At 47.0% G+C, this 12,462-nt stretch overlaps 1 protein-coding gene across 1 annotated transcript in view; it reads right to left on the bottom strand.

Annotated features, from left to right (window-relative positions):
* gramd2aa (GRAM domain containing 2Aa) overlaps positions 1 to 12,462 on the bottom strand; it is a gene marked incomplete at its 5' end in the record, with an annotated part of 113,584 nt that overhangs the window by 18,929 nt on the left and 82,193 nt on the right. The window contains 3 exons of the mRNA XM_084337432.1: positions 5,311 to 5,409; positions 8,757 to 8,860; positions 10,168 to 10,240. Coding sequence (XP_084193558.1) covers positions 5,311 to 5,409; positions 8,757 to 8,860; positions 10,168 to 10,240 — 276 coding nt within the window. The remainder of the gene's footprint in view (positions 1 to 5,310; positions 5,410 to 8,756; positions 8,861 to 10,167; positions 10,241 to 12,462) is intronic.

Here is a 12,462-nt window from a genome sequence, read left to right as displayed (position 1 = left end):
GTAGATCCCCACACTTGACACCATGATGGAAGAAATTGGATTAGGAACAGCTTGGGAAACAAGGATACGTTGACATCATATCTTTATTTTCTCTCTCACTATTTTCGAGAAAATACGGCGATATTGTCTTCGTACTGGAGTGTCTAGAAGATGATGATCATTCTACAAACCCTCCACCGGTTTCGTATTGGGAGCACGCCGCTGCATGCTTCTCAACTGCAGTTCCTTGCTGTGTTTGTTGGGGTGAAACCTGTCAGGCCACAGCTGAACTGTCGGACATGCCGCTGTTGTGAGGAGCGGTGCGTTCCAGGTTGGGTGAGTAGTGTTTGCTGGCGGGCTCCACTTGTCTGTTAGTGCTATGGGGGCTACTAGACAAAGTTTATGGAAACCGGCCCCAGGCTAGGGTCCTTTGTTTAGCCGTCTAGGCGACAGAAGGCCTTGGTCTGGCGACCATTATAGTTTTAACTAGTGGGCCGCGACCATTGACACTGGTGATCCCTGTGTGTTCTGGACGAGTGGATTCTCTCTGTCACCGTGTTAAGACCCCATCTTTCATATCCAAATGAGAGTATTCCTTCACGAGGGGATATGTGCATGTAATGTGCGATAGCGGCAGATTCATGTTCAAAGTCAGCTATACAGGCCAGTTGGTACTGTGCTGATTCCGCCGGACGTGTTAATGTCACCGTTGTGAAGCGGTGTTGACGTCTTGTTTTCTCTTTTCTCTTAAAAAGTGAGGAGGGTTCAGAACGGCGGCCTGTCTGGGTGAGTGTTATGTCATTGTTTACATGTTCATAGCTTACGGTTAGCCGGTCGGTGGCCTGGCGCGGGGTAGCTTAGGCTTCTCGCGCGCCGCCGGGAGCTCGCTCCTGATCGCGTGCGTCGTAGATCGGCGTCTCGCGAGCGGAAGCGATAGCACCAGAACGGTTGGAGCAGCCGTTAGCTTGATGCTATTCTGTTGAACGTGCTTTGATTTTTAACATGTTTTACACTCTTGACCACGACGTCATCTTTGACAGGGGATGTTCGTCAACCCTGCCTGAGCCTAGATGGGGATTGCGTCAACAAAGAGGGCTGTGTTCTACGGTGGCTTATGACTGCACTTCGCTGATCTGCGTTCCGGGCAGGTACGGGGTTGGCCAGACCCTCATAACACGTCTTCTGGTTTTACCTTGCTAAATGTATTGTGAATGACGGTGTTTTTTCCCAAAACGTGTGTTGTTGCAATGCATTTGAGATACGTTGCGGGTTGTGTGTGAGCTGTTTTTGTCACTGGCAGTAGCTTCTCCGTGCAGGTCGTGATGTATTGATCTGGTTGTTGTGTGAGAAACATCATGGTGTTTATGTGTACCGTGTACTCACTACTAAGGCAACTAACCTATGAAGCTATGCTTGGTGACGAGTGAGTAAAAGAATGTTCTTTCTCAGACTGTAATGACAATGGACAGTGAGTTCACACATTAACAGGTTTTCCTGTTTTAACTGGCCGTGTTGAGGGTAAAATAGGAGGATTGTGTTTTTCCCCCCCCGGTTCCCTGGGGACTTTATCACCTCCTATCAGACATGTTGTGCATTAATTGTGTCTTTTGTGTGGTAGGGATACGATGTAACTCTCAGCTTGATTGCTGAGGTTGTGCTAAATCTGCTGGAGAAACTTATTTCCTAAAGGGAAATTGGTTTGGTTGCTGTCGTGTGCTTAGCAAGGCCTGTGGTCGATACTAATCAAGAATGATGTATTCTCTCATTGTGATGATGATGGGTTGTGTGTGTCATGTGACCTACAACTGGGTTGTACTGGCCACAGAAGCACATGTGTATGTTGGACCGGGGTTCTTAGAGCCCTCTCTATTCTGTGTTTTTCCTTAGTAAAAATCAGATAGCAGGTTAGCTCGTGCGCTGTGTGGAGCTGTGAAACGCTTCATAGAGCTGACTATGACTGTGTCATATTCTCTTTTTGTCGTTACGTCGTATCATGGGTGTGGGGTCGTAAAGGGGTGAACTGGTAACCTTTCCTCTCCCCATTGTTCTGTCGGTCAGGGGTACACCCCCTGTCCTTCAAGGTTCCCGTCACGTGGCGGTTCGGCACGTTACGGGGGGGGGGGGGGGGGGGGGGAGGGAGTTCCTGGTCCCACGGCCTGGTATATTGGGCGTGTGCACCGCAGGAATTCCCCCGCCATAGAGTACGTCACCGTGCGCGTCTCTGTTGGTAGGACTTCCGTGTGCTGTTCAGGTCCATGTGATGGATCTGTTTTCAGGGGGGGTGGTCAGGGCTCCTCCTCACCAAGCGCCTACTCAGGCCTTCTGTGAGTTCGGACTCCTTCTTCCATGTGATCCATGTGAGGAAGCCTCCATCAGAGTACAGAGCCTTCCTCCTCAGATTGTCAAAGTGAGTGGACCCTCTAGAAGGGTCCTTTTCTATTGTATGTATATTCGATTCAATTCGTTTATTGAGTGTGTATGGGTTCGGTGCCTCTTCCCCGGAGGCCCTAAAACCAGTTTTTTACATGGCTCAAGGTGCAATATATTCTTTTCAATCTGTACAGCTCGCGTGGGAAGTCTCTCTGGGGATCCCCGTCTCTTTCCTATGGGAGGGTGGTGGGATGTAAAAATGTGAACATTTTTTACCCCGGCTGTGTAGACTGGGATACATACTGTTGATGCTTCCTTCTTTCTATTCCAGAAGTGTTGGAGTTAGGGAGTGTCACACCCCTCTTGTCGTTCCCCTGGGCGCCTTGGGGATTCAATGGCAGGTCTAAATAGCCTGTTCATTGATGGGGGTGTGTCCCGACGCACGTATAGTGCTAGCTCGCTGTAAACAGGCGATTGACTGGCACGCCTTAGTTGCTTGTGGTTGAAACAGCGTTTTTATAAAGCAACTGAGATGGGGGTTTTTCCTCTTCCGGCGACCACATCCCATGACCTGGGTGGGTTGTCGACGGATCCTCGTTCATGTCTGGGGGATGATGACGGGATGGATCTGAACATATGTAGTGGGGTCTCACGCCCTTGGGGTGGGCCACCAGGCGCGGTTCGTCCCGACGTCTGGGTGGCGCCTTCTTTTCATGTTAAGATCAACACGCATATCTGCCCTTTTCCTGGGGCATGTCGGCGTGGTTAGGGCACGGGACTGGTTCTGGTCACGCTGGTCCAGATCAGTTGAACCCGTTGTCCGCCGGGGATGCAGATCTGCTGTTCTGGTACCCTGAGGGACTTGGGCTTTTTTCAGGGGGAAAAATGCCAGGTCGGTCTGGGTGTCACAGGGTTAAGCGCTATGGAGACCCTGGTTGGGTATGTTTTTACTCAGCACTGTCGTCATGGCTTACAGCCATGCCATTCTGTACGCGCTCGATCTCGTCGGATCTCGGCCGCTACACAGGTTGGTCCTGGTTAGTACTTGGTTGGGAGACCGCCGGGGAATACCAGGTACGGTGTGCTTAGGGGCTGGTTCTCCATTGTTTTTCGCTCCTCTCTCACGCATGGCGAAGAGGGGCCTGTGGGGGTGGTTTTTTGACCTCCTCTGGTGACCCTGTGCTTCCCGTACCGCCAGGCCCGGTCCGAAGTGATGTTTGCGACCCGTAGGCCTGGGTTAACCCTTTTTGGAAACTGAAACACTTGTACTGCGGTATAGCCGGTGTATGCCCGCAGGTGTGTTTTGGAGTTTTTTCTTGAGGGGTTATAGGAACAACCACCGCATTGGGTAACACCGAGGTGGTTGGTTCCCTGGTGTGTTGGAGCAGTGTCAACTCCCGGGTTCACCGGTTGAGGGTGCCCCTGCACGTTCATGACGTCTGCCAATCGTGTCAGCCTTCTCTGCCTCGACCCCTCTGGGTGGGGGTTGTTAAATGGAGGCTTGGTCATGCAACACCGCCAGCTTACGCTCCTTCCGCCGGGGCGGCTGTGTTCAGCTGTCCCCTCTGGCGCCTGTCTCGTCCGCAGTCTCCAGGCTAGGGTTAACAGCCTGTTGCCTGGTTTTTCCCCGGTGCGCTGCCTGCTTCCGTTGGTTAACCTTTTTTGTGTGCTTACGGCCATGCTGACTGCCTATTCTGCAGGGTCAGTGTGCCAGGCGGTGTACTATTGGGGGGACGGGGCCCGCTCGGCTTACTGGCCTGGTTGGTTCCGCCTGGGAATACCAGGTGCAGTAACTGAGGGGCCTTTGTTCGAATACGCTGGCGATGTGGGGGGCGGGGCACTACGTGCCCACCTGGTGGGGTCTTGATGCTGGCATCATGGACTTCTCCGGGCCCCCATTCCAGGGAGTCCAGTCCTTTTGGTGGGTCTGGGTCTTCCTTCGTGCTCCGCTGCTACGGCCTTGCCACGGGGTTGGGTTTGCCCTTGACCCCGTGATTCTGGGGGCAGTAACGAGGTTGTTCCTCCGTTCGTTCCCGGGTGGCATGCGGGTTGTGCGTGTGTGTAGTCGTGGGTCAAGCCACGGTCTGCTCACCCTGTGCGTTGAGTTGCTTGAGTGCCTCTTCGCACGGTCGGGTCCGTCGCCCTCCCGTGACGTCCCTAATAGGGGGGCTACCCTCCATTAGGGGGGGTCGGGGGGGCTCGGCCCTCCCTGTTCTGATGGTTTTGGGGGGCTGTCAGCGGGGTGTATTTGTCAGCCAAGTGGCTCCGCTTGGCCTCCCTTGTGCAGAAGGCGAAGCCAAGCTAAGCCACTAACGATACAGAACGTTAGGTTATGACTATAACCAAGTTCTGTTAGTTAGGGGCGATGCTTGGCTTCGGACGGCCGCTGCAGCCCTTGACCTCACCTTGTGGTGAAAGCTTGGGAAGGAGGAGAGCAGGTGACCACACACCTGCTTATGAAGGTAAGCTGATGAGGGGTGTGGTCAGACTAATACTGGTATTAGAGGTACATTTGTGGTTTATTCAGTACGCGTGCACGTACGCGAGATAGTGCAGAAGGCGAAGCCAAGCATCGCCCCTAACTAACAGAACTTGGTTATAGTCATAACCTAACGTTCATTGTGTATTTTGTTATTGCTTTTACTATTATGTTGGATTGTGTTGTAAATACTGTGTTTTACTTTTAATGCTTCTGTTCTAGGTGTATGGTCTGTCTTATAACATCTTGCCAAAAGGACAACAGTTGTGAATTAGCCAGCTGGCTAAAACTGACACATTTACAGAAAATGTTGATTAATGTGTACTGTCCTTTTTTTAAATAAACTGAAACTGAAACTGAAACATGGCCAGTGGTGGTAGTATATTTACTCAAGCACTGCACTCAAGTAAAATTTTGAGGTACTTGTACTTTACTTGAGTGTTTTCCTTTTAGGGACCTTTGTACTTTTACTAAACACTCACCTTCTGACTGCCGTCTGTGGTAAGGGCTAAGCCGTTTGGCACCAGGCCTGCTGTTTTGTGCTTCTTTACCAGCATCACAGATACCACTGGGATGGCAACCTTTATGAGACAGAAAAGATCCAAAAACATACATACAATGAAAAAAGCATGTGTGAAGATGAACAAGTACAGAATGACAGAATTTGGTGTAAATATTCAAAAAGAAGAGCACATCCAATCTGGTAATCAGGTGCAGGAAAAACGGAGGATCAGTATAAAAATGTATAGATTCCGCACACTGTTAAACTTGCTCCCGCTGTGTGTTTATTGAGAGATCAACATCTCAATCAGATCAATCAGATTTTATCCCGATGAGAGCGGCTGGGTAGTGATGAGGGCTGATGATGGTAGATGGGTAGTGATGAGGGCTGATGATGGTAGATGGGTAGTGATGAGGGCTGATGATGGTAGATGGGTAGTGATGAGGGCTGATGATGGTAGATGGGTAGTGATGAGGGCTGATGATGGTAGATCGGTAGTGATGAGGGCTGATGGTGGTAGATGGGTAGTGATGAGGGCTGATGGTGGTAGATGGGTAGTGATGAGGGCTGATGATGGTAGATGGGTAATGATGAGAGTGGCTGGGTAGTGATGAGAGCTGATGAAGGTGGACGGGTAGTGATGAGGGCTTCATGACTCGCCGACAACAAACTATCATTACACATGGGCAAAACAGTCCATTCTCTTCGGTTCAAATAACAAACTCAGCAAGACCGACGGCTTCTCGGTTACAGTGGGTGACAATATTGTCACAAGGAAAGATGAAATTACCTACCTGGGTTCCATCCTAGAGGCTAATCTTTCCTGTGACAAAATGGCATCCAATGTAATAAAAAAAAGTCAACCAACGAACTCGATTCTTGTACCGGATCTCCTCTCTGGTAAACAAGAATACCCTGAAGACTCTGGCAGGAGCACTCATTCAAGGGTACTACGACTATGCTTGCACCTCATGGTACCAAAGCACCTCAAAGGCACTAAAAAACGAATTACAAACATCTCAAAACAAGCTAGTCAGACTACTGCTTGACCTGACTCCTAGAACCCACCTCACCCCTGCCCACTTTGACAACCTAGGATGGCTTAGAGTAGACGACAGAGTACAGCAACTTACAATGGGCCCTGGTCTACAAGATACACTACGCAACCAAGGTACCCATGTACATGTCAAAATACTTCCCAAAGGTCAGTGAATACCACGATCACAACACCAGAGGGAGCTCCACAAATCATGTTAAACCCAGATTCGCCTCAAACAAGGGACTAAACACGTTTCGCAATTATGCCACATCAATGTGGAACGCCCTACCCAAAGCTGTAAAGGAATGTGAATCACTACCCACTCTCAAAAAACACTCTCAAAGAACACCTACGGGAGACTGCAATTCGATTAGAAACTGGCCCATGTAAATGTCCTAACCCAGTTGTACAGTAAATGACCAAGTATGGCTTTGTCAGTATTCCAATGTACAGTGTACAGTGTCCCAACCCCCCCCCCTCCCCCCACCTCCAATGTACAGCCCCCACCCACCCAACCCCACCCCACCCACCCAACCTCCTCCAATGTACAGTTTCTACGTCAAATGTATATACACTCTTTTTCTGGACACTTTTGTATCACAAACAGTACTGTATTTGCAAATCTGATATGTCATAAATGTATAGATGTAGCAGTACTGTCTATCTGTATGTCATGTATGTCATATATGTTATGATGAATTGAAAATGGGGGACCCTGATGTAAACAAGACGAAAGTCTTTCTCTGGTCTGCATCCCCTTAACAATTGTATGTATTGAGCTGTACTGTACTGTACCCATTCTGCAATCTGTTAATAAACTTTTCAATCAATCAATCAATCAATCAATGATGGTAGATGGGTAGTGATGAGTGGCTGGGTAGTGATGAGGGTAGCTGGGTAGTGATGAGTGGCTGGGTAGTGATGAGTGGCTGGGTAGTGATGAGTGGCTGGGTAGTGATGAGAGGCTGGGTAGTGATTAGGGTGGCTGGGTAGTGATTAGGGTGGCTGGGTAGTAATGAGGGTGGCTGGGTAGTGATGAGGGCTGATGAAGGTGGATCGGTAGTGATGAGGGCTGACCACTGCAGAGACCCGGGTTCAATTCCTGGCAGCGGCACATCCGGCTTGGTCAGTCATACGAACACAATTGTCAGTGTTCGCAGGTGGGATGCCGGTGGGGTATGAGTCCTGGTCATGGCAATAGTGACTCCTACTGGTTGGTCGGGGCGCCTGTTCAGCAGGGAGGGGATCTGGCAGAGATAGCGTGAATCTCTGCATGTGTTACGTTAACTCCTAGCTGTCAGGTGACTCCACATGAATTGAAGGAGGTATATGGTAGTCTACACCCTCCCCAGACCGACTGTGGGGTCAAATATTATCCTGATGAAAATTCTTATGTGATCTAAACAAACACACAGCTGGAGAAAGTTTAACAGTATGCGGACCCTAATAATCCCCCCCCCCCCCCCCCCCCGACATTCAACCACATGCACTTTACATTCTTGTGTGTATTAGTAAATGGAAGGTTATGATAAGTGTTTAGTCTGAGGCACATATAACAGAGAGGTGTCAGGATTACAACCGTGGACATGTGCTGGATAAGAAAAAAGCACAGAATGAAGGAAGAAATTAATAGGAGAGAAAAAGTGTCTAGTTTCAGCCGGAATGTGAGGAATGCACTCGGACTAAGCAGCTTTACGAGTCAGAAGACATTGGGTTTCTAAATGATAAAGTATGAAAAATACATTCATATACCGGTATTAAAGATTAAAAGGTCATGAAGTCTAACTGCTCTCAACACATGACGCCACCGCCTAGGGGTCAGTGAGGTCAAATTATGTTCCTCAGTTTAGGGAGAAAGACACACACGTGTTAGGCAGAACACTAGAAAACTAGCTCATTAGATAACTCTGGTGCATCTACATTGATGTGGAAACTGGAAATGTTGATTGTGTGAATTGTCCCTGGGTAAAAAAATTATAAAAATGTATAAATTGGGACCCCTGGCTTTAAAAGTCTGCTCATATGCCTGTCTATCTGTCTGTGTCAATTGGCTCATCAGCCTGCGTCTATCTCTCTGTCAAGTAGTCTGTCAATCAACTTGTCAGTCAGTCAGTCAGTCAATCAACTTGTCAACTTGTCAGTCAGTCAGTCAGTCAGTCAATCAACTTGTCAGTCAGTCAGTCAGTCAGTCAGTCAGTCAGTCAGTCAGTCAGTCAGTCAATCAACTTGTCAGTCAGTCAGTCAGTCAGTCAGTCAGTCAGTCAGTCAGTCAGTCAGTCAGTCTGTCTGTCTGTCTGTCTGTCTGTCTGTCTGTCTGTCTGTCTGTCTGTCTGTCTGTCTGTCTGTCTGTCTGTCTGTCTGTCTGTCTGTCTGTCTGTCTGTCTTACCTTGATGTCCTTTCCAAAGAGGTTGGCATAGAAACATAGCCAGTTTCTGGAGATGTAGAGCCGGCCCTGCAGAAGAATGTCTCTGAGAAGGGCACAGGAGTACACTGAGGAGAAAAGAGGAGGAGAACATTCAGGACTCTTCCTGCTTCTTCTAACTACTAATAACTAGTTACAGAGATAAGTAAGAAGGCTAACCTGAAATATAAAGTAAGGGTTAATTCAACCAACACAATCTTTCTGTATGTTGGGCATGTAACGTTAAGAGTTTAATTCTAACATTGCTTATCTCACCACTAGTACTTCTAAATCATTTTATGAATTAGTTATTATTAGTTGAATGTTCTCAGGTTTTATGAAGCCAAGAATAACCCCCATCCTGGGGGTTGACAGGTACATACATACTGAGGATAACTGGCTAGAAAGACCAAATAAAAACAAAAGCAATAAAGGTCCAAACATTATTAGCAGAAATAGTATACAATTAATAAAAACTAAACCTCAAAATAAGTAGCAAACCATAGACTACATCATTGTTACATGAGCACCTAGTAGCCTATGCAAACTACACAGAATTATTACAAATACAAAGAGGTTATAGTAACTAATTACTTGCAATAAACTTAATTACATCTGCATTCTTATGTGGGATATTACTTGGAGTCAGCTTGTACAGCAGCCAAGGTGCACACCCATGGCTCAAGCAGCCACATACTCACAAGAGCATTCAGTTTGTCTTCAACAATAGTAGCCTATAATCTACTGCTCACTCCAGTGTCAGCTTTTCTCAGCATCTCCAACTATTGGACCTGCCTGTGGGCTAATCATAGGCTACAATTTATCAAAATGAAACCGTTTTATGGGACGGTCGGCACAGAGAAAGCTATGTTATGTAATGCCTCCCTACATAGTCATGCTGAATCTTGCTTTACTTTGTTCATGCATTTTATTCTGTAAATGTGTATTTAATTAAAAGTAAACAAACTTTTGAACTTTTTGAACTTTATATATTCCCCCAAAATGTATGTTTAACAACATCTCTACCCACCCCCATAAACAAAAGTAACACAGTAACTTCTACTCAAACTGCAAACTGTCAACAAGTTACTGTTTAGTTTTAAGTATTTATGTATTAATTTAACTATTCTTTCACACCAGTAATGTTACTTTTAGTTTTATGTAAGTAAAATGTACATGTAATTGAGTAGGATATTTTGTACACCTGAACACAAGTAAATAAGGATGAAATAATAATAAAGTAAAGTAAAATATAGATCATATGTGTAATAGAGCTCATTAACAAGTCAATGAAAATCCTTTGACAATCTACAGTACAGTATTACAAGGTCAAAACAAAAGCAGCATCCGACTCAACGTATCAAGCGTTTCATCAGGACAGTAACAGCGCCGGTACCTTTCATGAGGATCTCGTCCTTGGGGACACACGGGAACAGTTTGTGGTACTGGGAGTTGTACTTGCTGACAGTCTGCGCAGAAGGACAGGGTAGGGTCATGAGTAGCTCCTTGGGTGGCCTCACAGCAGCAGTGCCACTACCTCCTCCACCACCACCACCCGCCGCACCGACTCCGCTTGCCGCAGCCACCACCCTGTCTCTCAGAGGACGCGAACTCTGCACCAGGCTCAGCATGTTGGCACCGTACAAACACACACACTCGCGCACATCGATGGCCTGGAGGACCCCGCTGCAAGACACACACTGTCCCCCCCGGCAGCTTCAGCACAGGAGGACGGAGGGGACCGGGACAGAGGACTACCTCTGAGCAACTACCGCTAGCCTATGATACATACACGCCTACACAACTACACACACACGCATACATAGTAACCGCAACTCCGTTTACAGCCACAGAGTGCTTTCTCTATCTCACACACACACAGAGCACAGACACAAACGGCCCTGGCAATACCGTACTCTGACAAAGTCCCTGTCTCTCACAAACACATACTTACACATACAGTGCCCTTCTCTATAGACCGAGCTGACAAACATACATACATATACTCTCGCTCTCTGTATTTCTCTCACTCTCTGTCATCTCAACCACTGTCACTTGTAAGGTATCTCTCTCTCTCTCTCTCTCTGTGCGTCTTGCTCTCCGTATCTTTCTTTCTGTCTCTGTTCTTCCGTGCCTCTTAGACGCGGCTGTGGTCTGTGACGCAACCTGTTCTCACCACAAGTCTGCTCCGCCTCTACTTCCTCCCTCTCATCTTGATACTAGAACTGCCTGGCAGAGAAAGAACATCAAGCGTTGCCCTCTTCACACTCCCTGAACACGAGAAGTCTCTCTCTCTCTCTCTCAACCCCCTGCCTGCTCAGTCTGCTGGGACACACTCAGTATGTCTTTGATAGACGATCCCTTGTCTCTGCCTGTTAATAGCACCTGTCCTGAAGAACATGACGCTGACAGTCATATTATCAGGGGACCACAGTAATCCAAGTGGGCCTGATCAGGGCACGTACTGTAGGAGGAGGATCGGAGTTAATGGTTAACCTCTTCATCCACAGAATGGCTCGGCTTAGCATGGTAGGTGGGGTGCAGTGCAATATAATCATCTGGTATTAGTTCTTTATGGCTGGGTCTAATCATCAATCACTGTGAGGCTGTGACCTTGAGTCTGGAGGACGCTGGCTAGGATTGGATCAAAAACGTTCTTATAGTGAAACAGGTTTAAATTGGGCAATTGTTATAATGATATAAGCCAATTGAACAATTTAAGTGATATACTCTAATAGTCTAGTACCGATTTAAATGTTCAGAATGATATTTTCTTTTATTACCAAGTGGTTTAAATAAAGATAGAATGGAAGAAGAGTCTGCAAGCTATTCCAGCATAGCTTAATTGTGTACAACGTGCAGAGCCATTTTTCTCTTACATCATCCATCCATCCACCTCAGGTGGAGACAGGGTGGAAAGAAATCCCAACCTGAGCATGACATAAGAGAAAAATGGCCACCGTGCGGTCATGGTCAATGAAGGTGTATAGGAGCAGCTGAGTGTATGGGTTCTACTTGTGTTTTGTGCTGTTTTCTCTAGTTTTTAGCCTTAAACCCAGTATAGGGATGTTGTGCACCGTGGTGTGCAAGTAAGATGCAATGGTAACCCCTGTAGCGGTTCCTCTAAATATATCCTTTTAAAATGAAGTGTGATAATGACCAATGGTGCCATGTTCTATAGTCCCCAGGGTGAAACAATTATTATAAAACAATCACTTTCATCCAGTGACCCAGACTAACGGTTTAAGTCCACACTACAGTATTATTAGTAGTGAAAAAGTGGTATTGGTACATTCCTTCTTTTATCAGATCTATCCCACAATGAAAGCATCAAGCATCTTCTTTGGCTGTTAGAGAATTAGCATGCCGCTAACATTTGATACCAAATTAGAGCTGCTATGTCACCTACCAAATGTTACAGCTAACGCTAGTTTGTCTTAAGATGGTCACAATTAGAATCAGATTTTTACTGTCACATCTTCCATTACTGTTACAGCATAGAGGATAGCAATAGTTTTGTTATTGGCTCCCCGGGCCCAGCAGCAGCAGCATAAACAATATGTAGGACAAATTTGATAGAAAATAGTGAGCAATGATACAAATAATAATCAGTGTGGGTGTAGTGGATGAAAAGTAGCAGTAGAATCAATGATACAATAGCTCTAGACTTTAACATAACAATCACTGCATG

The sequence above is a fragment of the Notolepis coatsorum genome, assembly GCF_963971535.1.
Source record: "Notolepis coatsorum genome assembly, chromosome: 20".
NCBI classification, from domain to species: Eukaryota; Metazoa; Chordata; class Actinopteri; order Aulopiformes; family Paralepididae; genus Notolepis; species Notolepis coatsorum.
The sequence above is the reverse complement of the archived record's forward strand: the minus strand, read 5'-3'. Positions and strand labels throughout refer to the sequence as shown.